The 26,333-nt window shown below is 42.4% G+C and overlaps 1 protein-coding gene across 2 annotated transcripts in view; it reads right to left on the bottom strand.

Moving 5' to 3' along the window:
* Positions 1-26,333, bottom strand: part of baiap2l1b (BAR/IMD domain containing adaptor protein 2 like 1b) — a 43,182-nt gene that overhangs the window by 14,430 nt on the left and 2,419 nt on the right. Inside the window, exons 2-9 of one of the 2 annotated variants that reach the window (XM_074656840.1) lie at positions 23,520-23,595; positions 23,289-23,375; positions 13,009-13,070; positions 10,741-10,812; positions 9,388-9,522; positions 2,203-2,355; positions 920-1,075; positions 518-650 (exon numbers count right to left, since the gene is read on the bottom strand). In XM_074656840.1, the coding sequence (XP_074512941.1) occupies positions 518-650; positions 920-1,075; positions 2,203-2,355; positions 9,388-9,522; positions 10,741-10,812; positions 13,009-13,070; positions 23,289-23,375; positions 23,520-23,595 (874 nt within the window). The remainder of the gene's footprint in view (positions 1-517; positions 651-919; positions 1,076-2,202; positions 2,356-9,387; positions 9,523-10,740; positions 10,813-13,008; positions 13,071-23,288; positions 23,376-23,519; positions 23,596-26,333) is intronic. The other variant, XM_074656841.1, reaches the window with a different exon arrangement.

Here is a 26,333-nt window from a genome sequence, read left to right as displayed (position 1 = left end):
AGCCTCATGAAACTTTACAGCCACAAACTAGAGACCTAGAGCATTCAGAGGATGGATGGCTTTCCTAGCTAGATTGACAATAAGGGGGTTTCTGAGCAGTTTACACAACAGAAGTGTTCGCCATCTAATCGCCGAAAAAATGCAACACTTGCAGAAATCTCCAAATGTCAAAACGTTTTTGATCCCAAATCACAGCATGGCTTTTTCTAGTGTTCCTCAAGGTCTTGGTGTCTTAATGTGGTATTTTGGAGGGATTATTGATCATTTTTATAAATTCTTGAGTGGTAAAAAATTGTTAAATTTAGCACCAAATCTGTGTAACAAATGGTATCAACCCAAAAATTGATATGAGACGTAATAGAGCATGGGGATGACCATCATATACTTCGATCACAATGTAAATAATTAATGAATTAACACACAGTGCTGAGATAAAAGTGACATTTCTTGCAGTCTCCTCTTGAAGACTTAAAGCCACAGTGGCTCGGAGGGAGGTGCCAAATGAAACCCATCCTACCTATGCTGTTTCTGGTCGTGCTGGTCACACTGGTCGTGTTGGTCACACTGGTCGTGTTGTTCTCCTGGGTGAACATGTTAGCCAGAGGACTGGTCTGAGCCTTCAGAGGTGGAGCCGGCGGAGTAGACATGTTCTGATACAAGAACATTAATGACAACGTTAGCATGTGTACACAGCGACAAGAATAAGGAAGTCAACCCTTTGGAATTACCTACATTTATGCACAACTCACATTTTAATAAAAAATGTGTGATTAAATATTTTAATCGATTGACGGCCCTAGTTTATATCAACTCCGAATGTTAATGAACTCCATTCATTAATATACAAACCTATGTGTTGTGTTCTACCACACAAAAGAGATAAAGCACTTTGAAATAACATATCTCCCTCTCGTCGTACCATACTGTGCCGTGACGGCGAGGGCGAGGGCAGAGGCGTGATGGGGACGGCCGTGCGCAGCCCCTCGATCATCGACAGGACGCCGTCCGGCATGTCGGAGGCGTCGTTGCACTGGTCCTGCCAGCTGTTCAGCTTCGCCGTCAGCATGTCTCTGGCCTGTCCAGCAGGCACGGACATCAGAAAAGATATTAAAAGAAAAACATGAGTAATCGGTAGAAAAACAACAGTGCACACACATTCTCATCACCATGGTAACGTGATGAGTCCTGAGATTGTGGGTTTTAGGAGGGAATTGTTCAATCTGATGTTTTGAAGAGATTTTAAATTGTTGAATGTTTTCTTCAACCCCACATTAACATAAAGATCACTTTACGCCACCACTGCAACATATGGAGGACCACGAGAGTCACAGAAATAATAATAATAAAGCATTTAATTGATTAATAACCATTTGTTCAATAAAAATATGCATTATTAATCTATGAATAAATGGATTAAATTACAAAGTAATTCATTATTTGACATTTTAACGGGCAATAAAAAGAAATATAATTTTTTTTTTACAAAAACACCATAAAACAGTCAATAAGTACATAATTTAAAAATAAATAAATTTAATAAATTCATAAATAAATGATGTATGTCTATTTAAAAATGAGAAATAAATAACTGAATTCACAAATTAAATTAAGAATACAGGTTTCAATCAGGCATTTAAAAGGACAACCTCTTTTCCCATTTGCATTGACATACATATATTTCTAATTAATTTTTTTTTAATTTGAACTATTTATAGATGGGTTAATATTTTATTTTCAATTTATTTTTCATAATTCTTTTTTTTATTACCCATTAAAATGTCAAAATAATGAATTAGTTTGTAATTTAGTCCATTTATTCATAGTTTAATTAATACATTTGTAAACAAATATATTAATGCATTATTTTATTGAACAATTAATTATTAATCAATTAAATGCTTTATTACTTGTAGGAGCCATGAACAATTTTAGAAAGGAGAAATGTTTGTTTTAATGTTAATTAAGCTTGTGATTTTTATTTTTGGTATTGGTATTCGTGTTGGGTATATTGTCATTTATTATAATGTGATCACGATGATTTGGGTGATTTGGGTCACATGGACATGGGCGTCACTCATAGTTTGAGCTCAGCCTCTCAGCGGCTTTTAGTTTGTTTTCCTGAAGTCACTACATTACTATTTACGTGACTCTTGTGGTCCTCCGTAGCAACACAGCCAAGTGAAGGAGAAGCTTGACTCGTACCTTCTCGTGGAAGGAGGCGTACTGGTAGGAGAACATGCAGTGTTTGTCCACCAGGAAACAGAAGCGTCTCTTCTCCTCCAGCAGAGCCTCCTTACAGCCGTCCGCGATGAACAACTGCATGTCCATCTGACGGCTCGACAACGTTTCCAGGCACTGACAATAAACAAACACACATGATACAGTATTACAATAAGAATACAACAGAATGGATTGAAAGCCACCGGTTTGTCTTTTGTTATCTGCTGCTGTCTCACAAACTACCATCTCACATAGATGGTCGTGTCTTATCTTCCCGACCACGCGGTCTGAAGCCATCGAGGCCCTTTCACTGCCGATCTGTAAACACAAACCCAACAGCAGCAGCGCTCTTCTCCGAGCATCCTATTCTCTCTCTTGCAGACTGAAAGGTATTATTATTAGACCAGAGTTTACTGTATTGACAGGTTAGTGTTTGGTGAAAGGACGGAGCAACAGGAGGAAAAAGGGAACAGCAGTTGTAGAAAGAGGATGTCTCTTATCTCCACTGACAGCCTGAGATTATGAAAAGGTCAGAAGGCTGAAAGGATCTTAGACTAGTGTGTGCATGTAGGGAAATGTAAAAGGGGATGTAATCGTCAGATTTGTGAATTTGTTTTCATGTTTATTATCTTGGTTGGTGACCCTCTTAGTCGACTACTCGACTAATCGGTCGTTATGGTCTTAGTCGACAAATATTTCTTTAGTCGATAAGTAATTTTTTATGAATTTTTCTAGGGATGCACCGATACAATACCGGTATCGGGTCCGATACTGTGCTCATGTACTCGTATTCGCAAAACGGCTCCGATACAACGACACCGATACCACTTTACGGCAGCGTGACGTTAACCTCTCGTCACCATCTTTTGGGTCCTATCACACTCGCTCACGCTCCACCTCCCCGACGGTGTGGGCGAGACGGGCCGGTGGTGCGTCCGACCCCGCGGGGCCGGGATCCCACCTCAGCCGAATCGCGCCGGCCTTCACTTTCATTGCACCACGGGGTTTTGATTGCACCCTCTGACTCGCGCGTGCGTTAGACTCCTTGGTCCGTATTTCAAGACGGGTCGGGTGGGTTGCCGACATCGCCACAGACCACTGGCGCCTTTTACGTGGGCCGAGCCCCGCCCTGGGGGCACGACGCGGCTGGGCTGCACTAAGGACAGTCCAGCCCGGTGACACATCGGCCATGGCCCTGGGAAGCACCATCACCTAGAGCCGGTCGCGGCGCACCGCCTCGTATGCGGGACTCCCCAGCCTGCCGTGTGTCGCTCACACCCTCCAGCTGGCTGTTAATGAGGGTCTTTTGGCACAGAGAGGTACTCGTATTGGTACTCGGTATCAGCGAGTACCCAAATGTAAGTACTTGTACTCGGTCTGAAAAAAAGTGGTATCGGTGCATCCCTACTTTTTTCATGCTGATGGACTTATTTCGAAGAAACTTATGAGCTCATCTCTGGTAAACACCAGATTTTAAAGTTGTGCTTTTGTGTGATTCTTTTAGGAGAATCGTCAGATTTGGGAATTTGTATTCATCTTTATTATCTTTTATTTAATAAATAGAGCTTCACAAAGACTCATTTCCAGTTAGGGCTGCCCGAGGGACTGAGTCGAGGGCAGAACCTCCCTCACCCCCCCCCCAAACAACTCAGAGTACAGTGGACTTCTTTTAACATCGCCTTTATTCCCTGATTTCCTTGTGAAAGCTCCACGTGAGATCCATATCGTCATCCTCATCCAGGTGGCTCTGGCTGGCACGCCTGTAACGGCTGTTAATACAATGGCCCACACCCTCTCTATTCAGCTCTCAACAGCCGTCCTCTCCTGAAAAAAGCCTTAAATCACTGAGGGCTGTATTTACCAGCAGGAAGCTGTGGTGGATTGATGTGTAAAACCTGTGTTAAACTGCACCCAGCAACATATAGCAAGCACATGGAAATATGGTAGGAGAATGTTAGTAAGTTCAACCAAATGAATGTGGAGTGCATTAAAAAGCTTAATTCCTATTTAATGTTTGTATAACAGGGTGTAAAAAAAAATCTAGAGTCCACACAACTCATACAGAAAAACAATACTTGTGAATTATTTCTATAAAAACTGTCAGAGAGGATATTAAAAAAACATGACCTGACATTCAGTGACAAAAGCTGAGTAACTCTGAGCAGAGGTGATATCATCCCTGTCCAAACAGAGCCGTCTGTCTGACTGACCCAGAGTGGATTTCTCTAATGCCAGGAAGTCCTCGCATGAACCCGTCCATTTAGAGTCGCTGATATCTCGCCGCTCAACGCTCAACGCTCAACGTCATGATAATTACAGGCGTATCTTTGTAGCTACAAGCCAACAAACAAGCAGATGGAAATATCTGAAACACCAACATACCTTAACAGACTGCCCAGTTGCTCTCGCTTTATTTCTCTTTTGCTGCCTTTGTTTTTTTTTTTTCTAGTAACATCTCACCTTGCTGCTAAAACGGCAACATCATAAACTCACCATTACGAGGTCTCTTTAAAGAACATAATGTGTAAAGTCAGATTGGGTTAATGAGGAACTGTCGTACAGTAGACACATACTGAGAAACTATAACTGACCCTTAAAGGAACTGTGTGTAACATTTCAGGGGATCTATTAGCAGAAATGGAATATAATATTAATAACTATGTTTTCTTTAATGTATAATCACCTGAAACTAATAATCATTGTGTTTTCGTTACCTTAAAATGAGCTGTTCATATCTACATAGGGAGCGGGTCCTCTTCATGGAGTCCTCCATGTTGCTCTAGGGAGAGACTTTCATGTTTTTACGTTACCTGAAGGCCACTGTAGTTCTCTGACACGCTTGTGAAACTGCGGTAACGTGAGCGGCAGAGTGCAAAACCGCCGTCTGACTCCCGTTGCTCCTACAGTAGTGTTATTATGGTATGGATGGCCTCTGAGCGAGGTGAACGGCATTACCACGGTTTTGCACTCAGCGGCTCACGTTACCGAATGGAGGAGTGAGCGGAGGGGTACTCAGCTGGTTGCATTTTCCTTCCTTTTTGTGCATGTAAAAGGTCTGCAAAGTTACAAAGCCCAAAGTCCACTCTAAAGGGAAACACTGCTCCTGAACTGCCTGAAACGCCTCGCTTGAAGTCCTGCCTTTTCTTCCGTAACGTGGTGATGTCACCCAGTAACACATTTGCATAATACCTGCCAATTGGCTAGGTCGGCACACCCTCAAACAAGTAAGGGATATTGCACAGCAAGCCGGTCATTGTTGTGAAATAAACACATGTGAAGCAGTCCTGCATCGTTCTGAAGGGGTTTATTTCACAACAATGACCCGCTAGCTGTACATTATCCCGCTTATGACACGGCTACTTACTTACGAAATCAATAATTTGACACAAAAACGGGCCCACCAGAGTCCGACATCAGAACTGCGCCCATAGCAACGGTCTGTTACAAAGAAATAACATACCGTAGAATGCCGTAACAAAATTGAGTATTCAACAAAGCCGTGTAATAAAGCTAGTTAGAGCGGAGCTGGAGCGGAGTCCGAAGAGTTTGGTTTGGTTAACCAATCGGAGCAGACTGTGCTTTTCGATGGGGTTAAAGTAAAGCATTTTTAAAAAAAAATTAAATAGAAAATATCTAATATCAGATCAAGATTTTAAATAAAATTGAATCAAAAATGTGCCACACCAGCTGTTTAATATGTAACTGTGTTTATCATCACCGTGATGAACTACAGTATGTATTCATCACGTACATTCATTCAGCTAATTGAGATGTTCTACGGAGGTGAATATAATTTCATTACTGCCCTCTAAATCATCTACCGAATGTGTCACGTGCATTTACTTTTAATTATTTTAATCCATTCTTGTGTTTTGTTTTGGCGAGAAATACTGTTGCATTTCATGCCAATGAAGGTCATTTGAATGGAATAACAGAGAAAGAGAAAACAGAGAGTGAACACCTTTCCAGAACTGTGGGCGGCATAATTTCTACTAACAAGTGGATGAGGAGAAAAAAGGGGAGTGTGAAATGCTATTTACACACACACACACACACACACACACACACACACACACACACACACACACATACACGCACACATCCTCTTAATCACTTTACATCTGTAAACACAGCAGCCAGCTCGTTGCTATGGACAACCTACTGTATGTCTTACTATAGGTAAGAAAGAGCGACGGGTGGCATCGGAGAGAGATAAGACACTCCTTCATAAACAGAATCACACTCCCCCCTCCATACACATCTTTGTTTATCTTGTGTACAGAGGGTAAAACCTGCGCTAACTTTGTTTTGAAAAGTCCTTTAATCAACTGTTTGACAGTTGTGACAGCATAAAAAAATCCCCTCTCGGCGTTCAGACAGATCGTTTCTTGTCTTTGAAGTGTCTTTGCTGTCGGGTGAATCATCTGCTGCTGTAAACTGCTGCCTCTCTAAGCCCTGACACCCTGTCTGGTCCACCTCTGTGTCTGCTGGCTGTCTAAATCCTCTAATACACGGCCTTACATCAGATAAGAGAGCGAATACTCCGACTCGAGGTGGAGGTGGAGGTGACGGTGAGGGAGAGAGGAGAGGTGAGAAGGAGAGAGGAAACAGAAGAAGATGAAGGAGTATAGTGAGAAAGGAGTGAGGAGAAATGAGAAAACAAAAGAATTACGGGGTGGAAGGAGTTCATCATATTTTCATAATCAAGTTCATACAGTAGGGCTGTGAATCGGCAAGAATCTGGCGATACGTATCATGATACAGGGGGTTATAATTCAATATATTGCGATGAGGGCTGTCAATCACACATTTTTTATCTGTTCAAAATGAACCTTAAAGGGAGATTTGTCAAGTATTTAATACTCTTATCAACATGGGAGTGGACAAATATGCTGCTTTATACAAATGTATGTATATATTTATTATTGTAAATCAATTAACAACACAAAACAATGACAGATATTGTCCAGAATCCCTTGACCTCTGACCTCCAGATATGTGAGCATTGAGCATATTTTTTATGCTAAATGCAGTACCTGTGAGGGTTTCTGGACAATTTGTCATTGTTTTGTTAATTGATTAATTAATTATTTATTTCACAATAATAAATATACACAAACACATTTGTCCACTCCCATGTTGATAAGAGTATTAAATACTTGACAAATCTCCCTTTAAGGTAATTTTGAACAGATAAGTAATGTGTGATTATTTTGTAATTAACTATGGACAATCATGCGATTAATGGTGATGAAATATTTCAATCGATTGACAGCCCTTACACCTATATCATACAGTTGCTTGCTTGTAAAAGATACTTTAATTTCTTAGATCCTTTCAGTTGCTCTAACATGTATTTATGAAAAAATGCAAACACAGTTATGGCTGCACTTTTTTCCACTATGAAGTCATCTCCTGGATCTCATTTAGCCTTTAAATATCAAACAATTGTGAAAAAATGCCTCCAAAAATTCAGAGCAAAATATGACTAATGTGAAAAATTGTTTTGTCTCACCAAAAGCCCAAAAAAAAAAAAAGAAGTTACTCAGTTTACTATGATACATGACGGAGAAAAGCAGAAAATCCTCACATTAGAGAATCAAAATAGTGTCCGTACTCTTCTGGGCGTTAATAAATCAAAGTCTATAGAAGGTTAAAGTCGTAAGAAAACTACATTGGTGCAATAATTTCATGAGTAATTCATTTATGGTTGTCTCTCTCTTCCTCTCTCTCACATTAACTGTGCCAGGCTAGGAGTGGTAGACCGTGTTGACAGAATACACAAACAGTTTAAACACACACACACACACACATACACACACACACACTCAGGTTGTATCGATGGTAGGGAGGTTATGTAAGATCTGAGGCTGCTGTCCTCTCCGGCTCGCAGCTTTCAGATTAAACTCTTTCAGTTTTCATTCTACAGAATCACTGTTCACGTGTGGTGACGTCATGTTAGACCTTTAACACATTCCTCAGTGACTCACTGTCTCCAGTAAAACACTTGTGGTGAGCCAATTACTTTATTTAGCCTGATTTTAGTGCCGTATAAATAAGCTTTATTGTAATATTAGGTATATTATTGCTTTTCTAAATGGCAAAGATGACAGTTTTAATGGTGCCTTCAACTGAAACTGGTGAGCTCGTGTTTACAACATGGGAAGTCGTGTACACGATATGTTTGGCGTTCAAGTCGTGAGAACACCGCTGCTAAGCAACGGCAATATTAAGGTTACTGTCGGCGTCTAGAAGCCACAGAGGTTAACAATTTAGCAAGCTAGCAAGAGGGTAACATAATGCACGAAATGCAAAGACATAATGACAACTAAAATTACAATATATTAACTTATTATGCACCGAAAAATGAACTTCAATGTCCTCCGCCATTTCTGACAACGTGAACAAACACCTTACGAGGTCATGAATACCACAAGAGGGGGGCGTTCATATGGACTCTTCTCGTAAACACGGTAAAGACGACCCCATTTGAAGGCACCATAAAAACTAATGAAATACTTGTTTATTGTAAATGCAGAACACAGAAGGGCAATGAGGCGCAGCGTTTTTTTTCAGCGGAGACGTTTTGGTTGCGTCTGGTTGCATCTCCGGAGCAGGTTAGGTGTTCAGCATAAGTTACCATGACGATCTACCCCAGTAAAAAGTGACCCACCGTCGTAGGACTGACAACCCTGAAGGGTTAACCCTGAAGTTACCTCGCTAACCTCAAATCCTGCTTTGTAGTACAGACCTGTGGTGTCTGTTCATGACCAGATGACTGGCAGACATTGAGAGTGGAAAAGGTGCAGCTCTAGTAGTTTATATCCAGCAACTCTGGTCAAACTTTAACAGTCTTGTTTGGTTGCTTGTTGTACTTTTATCAGTGAGCATGCGGGTGGAGCAAGAGAGGGATTGCATGCGGGATGTTTTCGTGAAGCCAACAACAAACAGATCTTCTCCTGCATGACTGCACACACAGACACTCTGCACATTGTCCCCAACTACTGTTACACTGGCTTTGACTCAGAGTGTCTCAGGTGTCAGGGTTTGTGAATGAGTGTGTGTGTGTGTCTGTGTGTAATCATGTCTATGCACATGTGAACACGTCTGAAAGAAAGAAGGAGCATCCGCGTACAGTATGTACGATGTGTCAGGCGTCCGTCTCACCTCGCTCTCCTTGTTCTCGTACTTGTTGGCGTTCTTGCCTTGGCTCTTTCTCCTCAGCTTCTTCAGGTCTGACTGGGACTTCTCCAGAGAGTCCTGCTTAATCTTGTGCTCCATCTGGTACCTCTTATACGTAGCCTGGAGGCAGAGGAAAGAGCCGCGTGAATGCAGGAACACCAACTGTTTGTACTTTTAGAAAAGGCAGGTTCAGTCTTAAAGCTACTGAAACTAGAAAACCTAAGGAATCCATTGGTACCAATAATGTCACGCTGGCTTGTCGGGAAGAACGCTAAATAATGCTCCAAAAGTACGCTAAATTTTGGTGATAGGACCCCTTTGACCTCTGGTAAGGTCAGAGGTCAAAGGGGTCCCTTGACCTCTGACCTCCAGATATGTGAATGAAAACTCTGAGATAAACATAATAAATCACAATATATCACAATTTTCTGGAAATGTATTAAATAAATTACCAGCTATTGGGAAATAGTGGAACATAATTATTAAATCATGTTTATAATAAAGTCATTTTCAACACATTTTAAGGTAAATATTGGGATAATTTGGCTGTTTTCCAATAGGTTACTTGCTAATTATCACCTAATTACCATGACATTTGTGGACCTGTATAATGAAGAGTTACTGTTTATTTGCAAAGAGATGCACCATCTTAGTGTGGGTGTCTTCTCAATGTAGTGCTATGATGTTGGATGTTACAGAGACTGTGATAAATGCAAATGCTGATCTTACTGTTCTGGTTGCATTAAAAAAGTAAACTTTTTTTACTCGGATTTTATGCATACAGTATCACAATATATCGCAATATATTGAGTCCTAACCTCTGTATCATGATACGTATGGTATCGCCAGATTGTTGCCGATACACAGCCCTACCGGACAGACGTGAGGTTTCGCTGTATTTCCAGCTCCCTTTGTTCAGTCTTGCAAACATTTGCATCTGTGACGCCCTGCAGACTGCAACAACACCACTATGTTGGTGCACCACTTTGACTCGCTTCTCTCACTTCTAGCACCTTGTTTTTCCATTCTGCGTTGTGTTGCAGCAATGACTCGACTCCCATTAAGGGGCATCAAGTAATTGCTACGACCGCAAGTTGTAATGACAGAAAATTATAGCACTGAATCGCTGCCTGGGATCAGATTACGGTTCAAGTGTTGTTGAGTGTAAATAATGAAACTCTCGTATCCTCGAGTCTCTCATCCATCCACCTGCTCACCTTGTTCATGATCACAGTTATGTTTTACACCTTTAGCTTACAGACGTAGACAACAGAAACAGACTTTTATTGTATATGGCAGTGTGTGTTCTCCTGAGAGAAATGCACAGGAACTACTCACTGTCATGTATTTGACATCCATGTCAGTCTTTCTCTCAAGCTCCGATATTATCTCCCGGTGGAACCTCTTAAACTTCAGGTGGAGGAAGAGGAGGAGGAGGGAAAGGAGAGGGGAGGAAGAAAGACACACCGATGATTATAAACTTGATCGGAGGATGAAGTGCTACAGTTTGTCAGCAGCAAACACACGGCGGGTCTCACAGAGAGAAAGCGTTCATTTGGAGTGTATCTGTGCGGGGGTGAGAGCCGAGTCCGAGGTTGCGCTTATGAATGAGTCAGAAACAAAGCGTGGGAAATGCCCACAGACTTCTCTCCAGCTCTCTCTCATTAGTGTGAGGGTGTCAGAGTGCCTCCATCACCGCAGCCTTGTAGCGAAGCAGCGGTGGCGGCGGCGGCGCCCACATGGGGCGGACCAATGAATCGGAAAACCCCATTACTGAACACACACACACACACACACACGGATGACCGCGGGGACCTCGTCGCAGCACAACACACACCCTCATCGAAGTCTGTGAAAGGTTTTCTTCCATCGGTTTCTCTGACCTGAATTGATGCCGTGACTCACCGACTGGAGTCCATTAACAAGTCGACCCACTCACTGATGCCGTTAGCAACAATGTCTCCGAGGAGCGCCGCGCAGCTTCTCCCGCCCCAAAGTTCAGCTCTAACAGGTTATTTTCTAACTCTATATTTTCATAAGCACAAAGCTCAGGCAACATTTTAAGAAGAGAAATGTTGTGGTTCAGATCTAAAGTGAGGGCTCGATTAACAACGTTTCCACTTACTGTGATATAATGCTGAAACTATTGTGATTAGTGGACAGACGTGACTTGGACCCGAGTCACAAATATGATGACTTTAGACTCAATTTGACTCAAAAGACTAATTCAAGATTGGACTTTTAACATAAATGACTAGTCACTTAACTTGGACTTGGGACTTGTCAGTCTTGACTTGGGACTTGTCAGTCTTGCCTTGGGACTTGATTTGGGACTTGTAAGTCTTGACTTGGGACTTGACTTGGGACTTGACAGCCTTGACTTGGGACTTGACTTGGGACTTGACAGTCTTGCTTTGGGACTTGATTTGGGACTTGGCAGTCATGACTTGGGACTTGACTTGGGACTTGACAGTCTTGACTTGTCAGTCTTGACTTGGGACTTCACAGTCTTGATTTGGGACTTGACAGTCTTTACTTGGGACTTCACAGTCTTGATTTGGGACTTGACTTGGGACTTGACAGTCTTGACTTGGAACTTTGCAGTCTTGACTTGGGACTTGACAGTCTTGACTTGGGACTTGACAGTCTTGACTTGGAACTTTGCAGTCTTGACTTGGGACTTGACAGTCTTGACTTGGGACTTCACAGTCTTGATTTGGGACTTGACTTGGGACTTCACAGTCTTGCCTTGGGACTTGGCAGTCTTGACTTGGGACTTTTCAGTCTTGACTTGGAACTTGACAGTCTTGACTTGGGACTAGACTTGGGACTTGTCAGTCTTGACTTTAGACTTGTCAGTCTTGACTTGGGACTAGACTTGGGACTTGACAGTTTGACTTTAGACTTGTCAGTCTTGACTTGGGACTAGACTTGGGACTTGACAGTCTTGACTTGGGACTTGAATGCAAAGACTATAGACTTACTTGTGACTTGCAAAACTATGACTTGGTCCCACCTCTGGATGTGTGAACTTCTAAAGAGCATTTGTTCTTCATTTCTATCATTTGACAGACTAAACAATGAATAAATTAAAATGATTAATTGAAACAAAAACAAAAAGACGAATAAATAATGAAACTAATCATTATGTGCAGCGCTCGTCTATTGTTAGCATGCTAACAAGCTAAATTAGGCGCTACTTAATGCAGCAGATTGTAACAGCTCCAGCTGGTGCTTTCCCGGGGCATGTTGAGGCCTGCCTCCTGTCGGTGCAACAGGTGCTCCTGCAGCCCAAACCTGTTGTTTCCATTCCTCACCCAACCTCTTTGTATTCTGCTCGTCCACAGTGCTACTGTAGTCGATGTAGGTGTGGAGGGAGGAGGAGGAGGAGGAGGAGGAGAGAGAGAGAGAGAGAGAGAAAGCTACTGGCTGACTGTGTGTACCACTAAATGGTGTTGAGGCTTCGCTTGTGGTTGTGTGGAAATTTACTGAGCAACAGGTTCAGAAAGTGTTCGACGAAGGTGCGGCAACGCAATCAGGGAGAAATTAGGTTAAACAGGAATTTTCAGAACGCCTGTACGGAAAAAAAACACATCTAGCACTCACATTTTCTTCCAGCTCCACATGAACCTTCCTGTGGACCTCTGAGATATCCATCAGCACTACACCTGTCACACAGAGAGAACAAGAGAGGGAGAAATGGTTATATAATACAAAGCAGAAGAAAGACAGGCCAGCAGTGATGTAATTGTTTGCTTTTCTAAACAGAATGATCTTATCTAAAGATATTTGTGACAACACTGACAACAGTGTACAATGAGCACAATACACACACTACATATTGTTTATGAATGCTTTGCTGAGAAATGCTACGCTTCATTTTGCAACCACATAAACCATCAAAATGTCACCGGCTACCGATTATGTTACAAAAGATTTCCAACTCTGAGAGGGAGGAAAATAAAATACATGTGCCTAGACCAGAAAAACTGGACCACCTGCTGCTCGGCCAATCAAAAAGAGCTCAGATGGCAGGACGCCACAAAATCATAACCTTCTGTCACTGCACGTTGCTCACACAAAGGCAATCAAATTAGGATTATAGAGTGCAATCATGTGACGTGAGAAAGTGTAATTAGATTTCTTAATGACCTCCTTGCTACAGTGAACACTGCCAGTGATCATAAAAAACATTAAAAAAATCATAATTCACAACACTTTTGTCATGAAAACAAATAAACAAACTTTAAATTATAGTTGCCAAACACTTTTCTAAGACCACTAATTTAATAAATAATAGTAAATAGTGAACCCCTGTGTCATTGCTGGGCAGCGTTAGGCATTACTAAGAGCAGTAACCAGTGGGGCTACCTCCGGGTCTGAGAAGTGAAGCCAATCCTGAAGTGTCTTAAACTTGCATTCTTTCTAACAGCCAGCAGGGGGCGACTCCTCTGGTTGCAAAAAGAAGTCTGATTGTATAGAAGTCTATGAGAAAATGAGCCTACTTCTCACTTGATTTATTACCTCAGTAAACATTGTAAACATGAGTTTATGGTCTCAATCGCTAGTTTCAAGTCTTCTTCAATACAGCGTGATGTTAATATTAACATTTTGATCGCCTAAAAATGTCTTATTCAGCGTTCGATTTTACTCTTGTGTCACGTCTGGTTGCCAATAACCAAGATGGCAACGGCTTAAAACTAAGAAGGCGATGATCAAAAAAAAAGATGGCGACAGCCAAAAACCAAGATGGCGACGGCCAAAAACCAAGATGGCGACGGCCAAAAACCAAGATGGCGACGGCCAATTACCAAGATGGCGACGGCCAAAAACCAAGATGGCGCCGGCCAAAAACCAAGATGGCGACGGACAAAAACCAAGATGGCGACGGCCAAAAACCAAGATGGCGACGGCCAAAAACCAAGATGGCGACGGCCAATTACCAAGATGGCGACGGCCAAAAAGCAAGATGGCGACGGCCAAAAACCAAGATGGCGACGGCCAAAAACCAAGATGGCGACGGCCAATTACCAAGATGGCGACGGCCAAAAACCAAGATGGTGACGGCCAAAAACCAAGATGGCGACGGCCAATTACCAAGATGGCGACGGCCAAAAACCACGATGGCGACGGCCAAAAACCACGATGGCGACGGCCAAAAACCAAGATGGCAACGGCCAAAAACCAAGACGCCATGCCTTCAAATAGTGTGGTGTTTACCGTGTTCATGAGAGGAGTCCATATGAACGCCTCCCTCCTGTCATATTCACAAGCTCGTAAGTAGAAAGTTTCTGAAAGCTCTGAGTTCACGAGTTGTGGCGTGTTTGTTGACGTTGTCAAAAATGGCGGAGGCCAGGGAAGTAAATTTTTTGGTGCATAATAAATTAATATATTGTCTTTTTAGTCGTATATTGTTTTTCTTCATAATTTTATAATATGTCATAATATGCATTATGTTACCCTCTTGATAGCTTGCTAAATTGTTAGCCTCTGTGGCTTCTAGACGCCGACCGTGACGTTAACATTGCCGTTGCTTAGCACCGGTGTTCTCACGAATTAACCTCTTGAACGCCAAGCATACCGTGTACACGACTTATGTTGTAAACACAAGCTCAAGAGATTCATTTGAAGGCACCAATTGTTCCATGTATTATCGAACCCTCAGGGTTACCAGGGAAACGATTTTGGTTGCAAAATGCATAAAAATATAAATGAATGGTCTTCATTTTTTTCCCTTTGGCATGCGACCATGGTATAATAACTATAGTTAAAATGATAGCGTGCAGTATATGCTTGGTGCAGCATAGATGACAGATTGAAGACCGTCTATCTACCACGGGATCGTGTGTTGTGTCGTCTAGATGTAAAAGCAGGATGCAAATAGTCCGAATGGAAACTTGATGCCGGATGTTGTGACTTTTTCCCGCACTGAGTTTTTCCCACAGGAGGTTATTTTCCGTTCACAGAGAGCAAATGCCACAATGAAAAACATTCTTCAGTAGCCAACAAGTCCAGCTGGGTGTTGATAGTGATGTAGCCTTGAGCCATTTGTTAAAGACACATTTTTCCACTGTACAGATACTGTATTGGCTTCTGCTGCAGGGCACATAAACAGCTGATTTGAATATAAATAGAAGAGCTGGGCGTTGGCGCTGCGAATAAACTACTATTTCGTCATTCAATACTCCGTGTTTGTAGATGCTGTAGAGACCGATATTGTAATAAATGTGAAAAGGAGCCGTCGACACGAACCTCACAGAAAGGTTTTCTAAAGATTAATAAAAGGGAGCAGCTGTCCTTGACAGTTATTCTCTCTGTTCAGATTCAATAAATCAACCCATCTATATCAAAAATAAAGATATAACTCCATCAGAGGAAGCAAAAAAAAAATCCTTTTCTCAACTCGTCTAAAAATGTACGCTGTAGCTCCCTGTCAGCAGTTCAATAGACGGCCAGTTTGATGCATCTCATCAGCATCTGAAAGCATGTGAACGCTGCCCTTCCCCGCTCTGTCTCTCTACACCCCGACCGCCCCACCTTGCCTTATGGCGACTCTGGTTCTTTCACTCTGCGCAGTTCAAACAGCTTCGGCAGATAAAGGCCAACAGATCATCCCGTAAATCTGCCCTTTGACAGAAGAGGAGTAGAAGAAGAAGAGACTGAGGGGGGAGCAGTAGGGACAGGAAGGGAGGAGAGAAAAAGACACTACAGGTGAATAGGGTCAAATATTTAAACTAGTAGATATCACCAGTTGATTACTCTCATTCCAATTATTTTTTGTATCACAAGTTTTCTGAAATTTTATGTTTAAAGGGGACCAATTATGCTTTTGTGCTTTTACCCTTTTACCCTTTTTTTTTTGTGCTTTTACCCTTCTTTAGTGTGTTATATCGTTTTTTATGCATGTAAAAGCTCTGCAAAGTTACAAAGCCCAAAGTCCACGCAAAAGGGAGTCAAGCTTGGTTTATGGTCGCCGTAGTGAAGCCGGCGTAAGGTGCACGCACCAGAGAATTACGTCATCGCGGCTTTTGCGTGGTGCGTGAATGCTGCTAAAGTTGACGCGGTGCTCTGTCGTGCACCTCTGAATTTTTCTAACTCGAGTATAAACAAAGCGTTACACTCCCCCACAGAAACTCTGCTCCTGAACTGACTGAAACATTTTGCTTGAGGTCCCGCCTTTTCTTTTGAAACGTGGTGATGTCACCAAGTAACATTTGCATAATACCTGCGTAGCGGCTAGTTTGGCACGCCCTCAAACAAAGCTAGTTAGAGCGGAGCTGGAGCGGAGTTTGAAGAGTTTGGTTCGGTTGACCAATCACAACAGAGTGGACCAGCTGACTAATCAGAGCAGACTGGTTGTTTTTATTCGGGGGGTGGGGGGGGAGCTCAAACAGAGCGTTTCAGATGGAGGCTGAAAAGAAGCGCTGCAGCACAGCTGACCTGAGAAAAATAAAGCGTTTTTTTTAACATTAAAGCATGTAAAGATGTTCTAGTAGAAACCCAAAGTGCAAGTATGAACCAGAACATAAGCATAATAGGTCCTCTTTAAATATGCAAATAGGTCCTCTTTAAATATGCAAATGAGGCATTATCTTATGTGCTTATTTGCAGAACAGAAATGTGAACATCAGGTTCAAAATTCTTGTTTCATTTCTTTGACATATCAGAGTCAAAGGTTTTTATAAGGGGGATTTTGGATATCTCTTTTTATCACGCTGTAAATCAGAAAATACTGTCAGCAGCCATAAAAAAAAATCAATTCTCCACCATGTTATTATGAATAAAAGATTATATAAGTCAGGCTATGAATGATATATGAACAAACCCCCCTTCAGAATATAGATAGGAATGAAACTGGGAAGTTTGGTGTATGTTAGTGTTGCTGAAGTGGAGATTTCTGGCTCAGAGTACTGATAAAAAGTCCACCACGTTACTCAGAAGGACGCTGGGTTGAAAGAAAACCAGCCAGGTCAACTACCAGGACCAAATGCCTGACACATCTGACCTCAAAGTTTCCCTTATCTTACAAAAAGAACAATGTAATCTTAAAAAACGTCAGCAGGTGTGGTATAGAGTCAAATACCTGACCGACTGGTTCATTTGTAGGACACAAAACTTGTGAGTCATGAACACATCATTCTCTCTGAAACCAATGCTACGGATAGGAGCGTCTTAGCTACAGTAACGTCATAGCAATCAACAGTTCATTTGTTTATTGTTGTCACGCTCTGTGCAAAACGTTGCCGAGCAACAGGTGCTCTCGATCGAGCAAGGTGTGAGGGCAAAAGTGTGTCACGATGCGGATTACACCGCCACCAGGAGCAATCCACCGCCATTAGCTAACAAAACCCAAGCCGAGATAAACCCACACAATACAGACGGGCTGCCTACGGACCTGTTTACCCAGCAGGCTGTAAATGGGTCTGGAGTCCTGGCTGCACTCACTCACACACACACACACACACACACTCACACACACACACACACACACACACACACACACACACTGTGTGCTCTGTGGAGCCGTTTTACATTCATCATTACAGCAGCAGTGACAGCTGTTACTCAAACACAAAAGGTAGCATCGAGAAGTTAAGTATCTAAAGAATGACTGTTACGCTCCGCCATACAAATGTGAAAGAGGTTTCTGACTTATCAAACTGTCGCTACTGTGGTTCCTCTATACAGCTGAGTCATGTGAAACACAGCAGAGCATTTACAGGTAATGCATGCTTGTCCTTAACTGTATTGTAGTTCATGTCACAGTGTCAGTATGTTGTGTTTGAACACTACTTAGTGGTTTAAATCAGGTCTAGCTTGCCTCTGGTGAAGGCGTAAATCATGCAGGAAAAACATGTCATGTTCTGACACGTCATCACACTGGAAAAATAGATTGCTCTTGACTGTTTCTTTTCTTTCTTATTCCATGGTGTACAGATGGTTGCTCATCTGTGAACAATGATGACTTGATTGCAACATTAAAAATAAAATGTTATCAGGCTCCATTGTGCTACGTGGAGCAGAGATAAAGTAGAGCAAATAAAGTAGAATTATAGCTGCTGTGTGGCTGTGGGTCGGGGCTGGGCAATTTTGAGGAGGAAGAAGAGGAGGAGGAGGAAGATTAAGAAAGGAAGACAAATGAGAAGTACAGGACGGTCCATTATCATTAATCCTTTAAGGCTTTAGCATGTTAGTTCTGCCTCGATCAGTCTCAAACTCACAATCTCAGACACCAAGAACACGTCACCATCTTGGTGGGTTTACTGCCCGGAGGAAACTACTGTACCACTTCACACACACTGAGGTAATCACCAGGGTTGCTTGTAAAGGCAGATTTCAAACTAGTGTCAAAAATTCTGTTTTTGGGATAACATTCTGAGACTTTGCGTACTTCATCTAGACAACACAGAGATGTCAGTAATTTATTTTAATAAAGATCGATTGCTCCATACTGTAAGTGACAAACTGATGTTTAAAAATACTTGATTTCCATTGACTGTAATGGTTCACATGAGGATAGAATTCAAAATATTGTCAAAAATACAGTTTTTGAGATGAAATTATAAAATGTACCCCCCTACATCTACCATGACCTCAAAATTTTGTCATTTATTTTCATGAACATTGGAGCTCTATTTAGCCGTGTACGGTACTGTTTGCACTAAAACAGTTTGATGCACTGTGGGCTCAGTTTGTGATAATTAAAAAATCTGTCTGGATGGTTTGTGGAGGACAGACTGAAGATGCAGCAAGTTTGGTGTTAATTGAGCCCAAAATGTAGAAGGAGATAGGTTTAATAAGTTTGATGCACTTCATAATTCCTGCCAGGTTGAAGCATCTGAACATTTTGGTGGAAGTTGCAAAGTTGTAACACGTACGGCTGATTTGTTATGAATTTTCAAAGTTTAGGCGCTTGTTGTAGCGCCACCATCAGGACTATTGGCCTAAGGCAGATTTCATAGGAAGAAGAAGAAGAAGAAGAGTGAAATGAACAGCAAGACATAGAAAGAGAGAGAGAAAAGCCTCCCTACTTTGAGCTGGTTTTGTTAACAACATTGTGCTGGTGGCGTGCGGAGCAGAGCGGCCCACTGTTTTTGACTGTGGGCAAAATAATCCTGGCATGGGAGAGAGCCACCTGACACACCATGCAAACATGCTCGGATTATGTAAAGTGGGCTTGATGCCATTTGAGCAGGCCGGGACCATCAAAGGACGACGCTTGTGTATGTTTGTGTTTGTGTTGTGTGTGTGTGTGTTTGTGTATCTATGTAGCGTCTGCAAAGCCCTCGCTGCTGCTGCTGCTGCTGCTGCTGTAAAAGGACAAGATTGGATGGGATTCAATTCCCCCGTGGATAACAAAATGCTGCACGGTCTCGGTGTCTCACAGTCTGTTAAATACTCCTCAGATATTTTTTGGCAACAGTTGTAGGGTCCTTGTCACAACTCTCAGAGGAAACCAAGAGCACATTTTAGTTTCCAGCGTCAGTGACACTTAGTTTCACCTCAAATACAGTTAGATGACACATAAAGAGCGATTCAGCAAAACATCCTGGTTTGACCAGAGAAGGAAACAAGTCGGCTGCCTGAGTGTTTGAATGAAAGAGCTGTTGACATTTGAACTCTGGCAGAGGAGGAGGAAGAAGAGGAGGAGGAGGGAGACTAAAGGAATTAAAGGAAGAAGGTAGGAGGGCGAGGTGCACCGGTCCTCCTCTCAAGAGTATCTGGTTTCTGGTTGGCTACGCGTCACTGGAGCTCAGGTTTCTTGATGGGGCAGCTTCACTATGTTCGTACCACGAGCTCAGAAGACTCTTTTTATTCTCTGTGAAACACCTCGCGTTTCTAGAGAGATATTCTGCATCCTTATAATTCATATTGTTGTCTTGAAATCCACATTTAGTGTCTGGTTATAACTGAGTATACAGGCATTACAGGCCCGCTTCATTACATGGGATGACTGTTTGTAGTGTGTATTTAAATCATCCCCTGCTCTACATAATCCCCCATAATGACTCAGACTAAAGTGATCTGTCGTGATTGCCAGAGTGTCTCTGTATGTCTCTCTCGTAACAAGGATTAGTGTGTCCACAGGTCAAAGGTCAGTGTGACATCATGCAATGATTCGGATGATATCCTATGTAAAGTTACTCCTGATTTTTCGTGCGTTATTCTACGATGTCCAGCAACAGCGCTGTCTAGTTTGACCGTTTGGTCGGAGTTTGCAAGTGATTGACAGCTGCTCAGAGACGTTAAGGCTCCAGCTCGGCTCTGATTGGTTGTTTTCCTCCGGTCTGTGAAATCTTGCAGATGCCATTAGGCGCACCGGAGGACACAGAGGAACATGATTTTTTTCAGATTACCTGTCTCTACTGTCAGGATATAGAGACCGTTTTATAAAAATAACTTGTTTTTAATCATATTTCACCCACTGCAGCTTTAAGAAAACATCTTTGTTTGGTCCAGATCACCACAAAAATCACACCATAATCATTTTAATATGTTTGTCAGTGAAAATGAGAATAATGATGTCAAAATTATCATTCCCTCTGATATCGAAAATCATATCACAATTGCAATATCTGTCAAAATAATTAGATATTTGTTCAAACTCAGGCGTTCCTACTCATCAGTTATCTCACACGCTGCAAATACTCAAGTCTTTGCAACAACAACAACGACTGTTTCCAACATGCTGAACAGATGGAGAGATGGAGGGACGGAGAGCTGAGATTTATAATCGCACTATTTCGCACAATAAAAACAAATCACAGCTTAACATGAATCCAACCCGACCAGCCGCGGTTCTTCATTAAGGAGCAAATCACAAACTGTCTGGTCTACACGGGGTGAATGTTTCTTTTATTTTGGTTGGAGGAGTATCAGGACGTTGACACCAGAACATCACCAGGAGGCACGTCCCCATTGTGCTGCTGAATTTAATTAGCAGTTTTGCTGCTAATCAGCAGGGGAGCTGAGAGACGCACAGCGGTTATATCAAAGTGTGCCACTGGTGACGAGGAGTTAGAGGGCCAGACGTCTTTGGACTACAAATGAGCTTGTGGGAACTGAAGCCTGGGGAGTTGGTTGCAAACAAACCACAGTGTATCTCTGCACGCGTGCATCCATCACGAGCATCACGCTGGCGTTAATCAAAGATGAACTGCTTCTGTATTCAAGCTACAGTAGCTGGTGTATCTCAATGATAATGAAGAGGCACAATTAAAAAAACAAAAGGGAAAATCATGTGATGAAAATTCAGCTGCGAGTGCCTTTAACTGAAGACCATATCTACAAAAATGATTTGTTTTTGTAGATTATGTTTAATACTTTGCATGGATTGTTCACTGTACTGTATATAAGATATATGATTATTTATGAGAAAAGATGACCAGGTTTGGCCATCAGGACTTTTTGGAAATAGACTTCCATGCACGATGAGCTCATGCTGGCAGAGTTTGTTACCTCGCCTTGCTTTATCTCGCGTTTATGACTGTTTACCTCATTGATTCGTCAGTCTTTCATTTCTATTGATTTAAGAGGCAGTGCTATAAAAACACTTATATTAACAGCATTTATATAATAAAGGGTAGAATGAGAAACTGTTGATGTCCTCCATTAACAAACACACAGGCTGTATTCGAAACCTCATACTATACTAGGAGTACGTACTGATGTGGCCAACATGTAGCATGCAGTATGCAAACAAAAGTAAAATCTACAGTATGCCAAAAATACCCAGATGTCATACTGATTTGGAAAAAATCTCCGGTATGCATCGGACCATTCGCCTAGTGTATCCCACAATGCAAAGCATTGGAACGGTACAGGCTACGGTTACAACAACAGCAGCCAAAAACAGCTAGTTTTTTACATTTTTCGTAGCTATTTCATTACTAAATTCACTTCTGATCATTTTTGAGGCGAAAAATCAACTGTGTAGATTTTAAATATTGACAGTTTTACAATATTAGATGGCGAATCGAACATTTGCTCCAACGTTTTCGGAGTTTAGAAGGCGGGAGCTTTCTAGAGACCGGTCTGTAGACGAGGGGATTTTAGTTCCTTGTTGACGGATAGTTTGTTTAAATATCACAACACAAATGTCCGTTATAAATTAACGGGAACCTGTGATTATCTGCCTTTTTGGAGTTGAAAAGCTCCACAATCGCCCACGGGCGTAGCTCGCTCGCTCGCTTGCTCGCCAGCCGGCCAGTGACGCTCACAGAGCGGCTACAGAGCAGCAGAGTGGCGAGGCAAGAGGAGAGGAAAAGAGCAGCCTCTGACGGGGCAGAGAGATTCCTGCTGAGACAACATATTACTCTAATATCTGGAGGGAGATCAGTCCACTGTTTAGTTGCTGTAACTGAAAAAGCAGTTTGAGTAAATGTTGTGGATCAATGTTTTATATTTCCCGTCTCCCCTCGTTGATGATCCTGTTCGTCTGACTTCACTATGAGCTGTTAGAATAAATAGTTTAAACCTGCAGTATCTTATAAAGTAAACTAACACAACATAAACAACAAAATCTAAGTTGTATTTTTTTGATAATATTGTAAGAGATTGTTTTTTTGTCCAGTGCTTTAAGAGCTGGTTTAAAGGCTAAAGCCTCGTCTAACATACTACAAAATACATCGCCTTAACCGTTTCATACTGCATACTACTGAGGAACGCAGTATGTACTGTATACTGCATACTGTGTTCGTCAGTAGTATGTAGTAGGCGGTTTCGAATACAGCCATACTGTATAAATGCACCCTTGGAAACCAAAGATAAATGCTGTAAACTAAGTGAGATAAACAAGTATTATCTGAGGAAAACAGGAGCTGTAGATTTCTCTACAGTAGTTGTAGCAGAGGGGGTCCAGAGGAGAGGGCAACATGGACACTTACCTAATTCTCTGGAGACAGGAGACACTGCAGCATTCTCCCCAATCTTAGACATTGCATCAAAATACAACTTTCCCGCCAGGATCATTGCTGGGAAAACGATAAAATGACCATTAATATCGGATCCCTAATGCATGTTGACCATTGAACAACAACCTAAACCTTTACTCTGCAGCCACCTGTTAACGTTCTAGTAACAAACATCTCTAAGTCATTTATTAAATGAATGCTCACCAGCCACTGATTTCTCATAGTTCTTGCCCAGGTTACACAGATTCCTCAGTCCTGGGTTAAACTGGTCCATCACACTCTGGGGGGCGGAGACAGAAGGAGACACAGTTAGTTTTTGAATTGTTGTGTTGTTGAAACACTACTGACTCAACCGGTGGGTGACTGCCCACCTAACTGGAAGGACGACAGACACACAGACGCGTTAAACTCTGTTGGCTATTCATTAACAGGAGCTACGACCTATGACCTTTTACGCAAAAATTCACACGCATACCACGCAAGCAGGCTTTTTTTTCCCGACACCTGATGTCATAGAAGACAAAAAGGTGTTAAAGGGAAAATACCACAGAGACTGACGAATGGAAGACTTCAAAAAAACAAAAAAGGTAGAGTGAGAAGAATCAAAACCACTTAATATTGTCCCAGCTTGTACAACCAGCCTTGATCAGTGTCACAGAGTGACATCATCAGCACTTACTCTGTAATTATGGAGCTAAATCTCTCTCCATGTCACATCAGGATAATGTCTCAGCTTAGGTTCACACAGGGTTGGAAATTAGCACCAGCTGCCTGCCAAAAGCTGGTAAAATATGTTAAACCTGCAGTAGGCAGAATATTTCTGGCATCATTGGGCATATATTCCATAATAACCTTTCAGCATATTGTGATTCAAGCGTTCTGAGAGATAACTAGACTTCTGCACCTCCTCATGACTCTGTTTTCAGGCTTTAAAAATCTAGGCCGTGACGGGAGACTTTGGCCAATCACAGGTCATTTCAGAGAGAGAGAGCATTCCTATTGGCTGTGCTCCGGCTGGTGGGCGGTGCTTGGTATTTCCTCAACAGATGCCGGGTTACAAACTTTCTCATTTTACAGCTAAACAGTACAGTACAAGATGTTTCTGAGAACATTTGAGGAGAGAAATAGGCATTACAGTAACAGAATATTGATTCATATTTGATCAGCGCTGCCTAGTTTGACCGTTTGGTCGGAGTTCGCGAGTGATTGACAGCTGCTCATAGACGTCAAGGCTGCAGCTCGGCTCTGATTGGTTGTTTTCCTCCGGTCTGTGAAATCTTGCAGATGCCGTTATGTCTCATGCACTGCTGTCAGGATATAGTGACCGTTTTATCATATTTGCTCAGCCCAGCTTTAAGTGGCTGCTAGACTTCCTTCGCTCACCAGCCAAAAAAAACAATGGTTATCTACATTTTGGACACCAAAAAGTTAATTTCCAACCCGCCCCCGAGAGCAGGATGCAGGAAATGATTCATCTTTTGTTAAGCCACCTGAAGACACACAATGTTTCACAAGCGTAGCGGCGCTGCACTCCCACTTCTGATTCAAACCTTTGTCAATAAGTGACACATAAGCTGCATACATTGTGTCTATCTGATGACAGTATACACAGGTAACGACACCTTGGATTTCAGAATTCATGAAATATGTACACAAAGCACAACTCGGCCCTAATTTGCTGCACCGCTCCGCTCATGTAAACATACTGTTGATTATAGCAGCGAGCCAGAGGTGATGGCTGCCGAGGAGCTCGCTGTATAATCTTACCACACAACGCACCGGCTGAATTATTAAACATGGAGTCTTTTTCCTGCATTTCATCACACCAAGGAGCTGCGGGGGCCGTCCTGAGAGGAGGCCAGAAGCTATTCATGAAGGCTAAACACGAGTGAGCAAAATAATGAAGTCTCTTTATAAGGTTAATACCTCCCATCACCTTCACTTTGCCACCTGTGGAGGATGCAGACCCGGCTACACGGTGGGAGAAGTTAAAACTCATGATGGGATTTGTGGCTCACATCCATTTATGTATGATCTTTGTTATTCATTGGTTAGACTTCTCTTTTAACCCCAGTTAATGAAACCACACAGCAAACATCCTCCATGTGAAGCATGGCTGCACCATTAATCAAATATTAATCATAACCACTAATTTGGCTTCCCACAGTTAAACAAACATGATTGACTGCGATGTTTAAAATGCGTGCTCCGTTTTAGCTTCACTTCTGGGGAGCTGTCATGCCCATAGAGTTTGGCATTTTGGCCGTTGCCATCTTGGTTTTTGGACGTCACCATCTTGGCTTGTGGCCGCCACCATCTTGGGCCATCTTGGTTTTTGGCCGTCGCCATCTTGGTCTTTGGCCGTCGCCATCTTGGTCTTTGGCCGTCGCCATCTTGGTCTTTGGCCGTCGCCATCTTGGTTTTTGGCCGTCGCCATCTTGGTCTTTGGCCGTCGCCATCTTGGTTTTTGGCCGTTGCCATCTTGGTTTTTGGACGTCACCATCTTGGCTTGTGGCCGTCGCCATCTTGGTCCTTGGACATCGCCATCTTGGTTTTTGGCCGTCACCATTTTGGTTTTTGGCCGTCACCATCTTGGATTTTGGCCGTCACCATCTTGGATTTTGGCCGTCACCATCTTGGATTTTGGCCGTCACCACCTTGGTCTTTGGCCGTCACCATCTTGGTTTTTGGCCTCCACCATCTTGGGCCATCTTGGTTTTTGGCCGTCGCCATCTTGGATTTTGGCCGTCACCATCTTGGATTTTGGCCGTAACCATCTTGGTCTTTGGCCGTCGCCATCTTGGTCCTTGGACATCGCCATCTTGGTCTTTGCCCGTCACCCTCTTAGTTTTAAGCCGTTGCCATCTTGGTTATTGGCAACCAGACATGACACGAGAGGGTGGAGCTAAGTGAAACCGAACACTGAATAAGACATTTTTAGGTGATCAAAATGTTACAATTAACTTCGATGAACTGAAAACACACCGTGAAAGGGTTAAAGTTCTACGACGAAAACAC

This window comes from Sebastes fasciatus, chromosome 13 (genome assembly GCF_043250625.1).
Source record: "Sebastes fasciatus isolate fSebFas1 chromosome 13, fSebFas1.pri, whole genome shotgun sequence".
NCBI lineage: Eukaryota > Metazoa > Chordata > Actinopteri > Perciformes > Sebastidae > Sebastes > Sebastes fasciatus.
The sequence above is the reverse complement of the archived record's forward strand: the minus strand, read 5'-3'. Positions and strand labels throughout refer to the sequence as shown.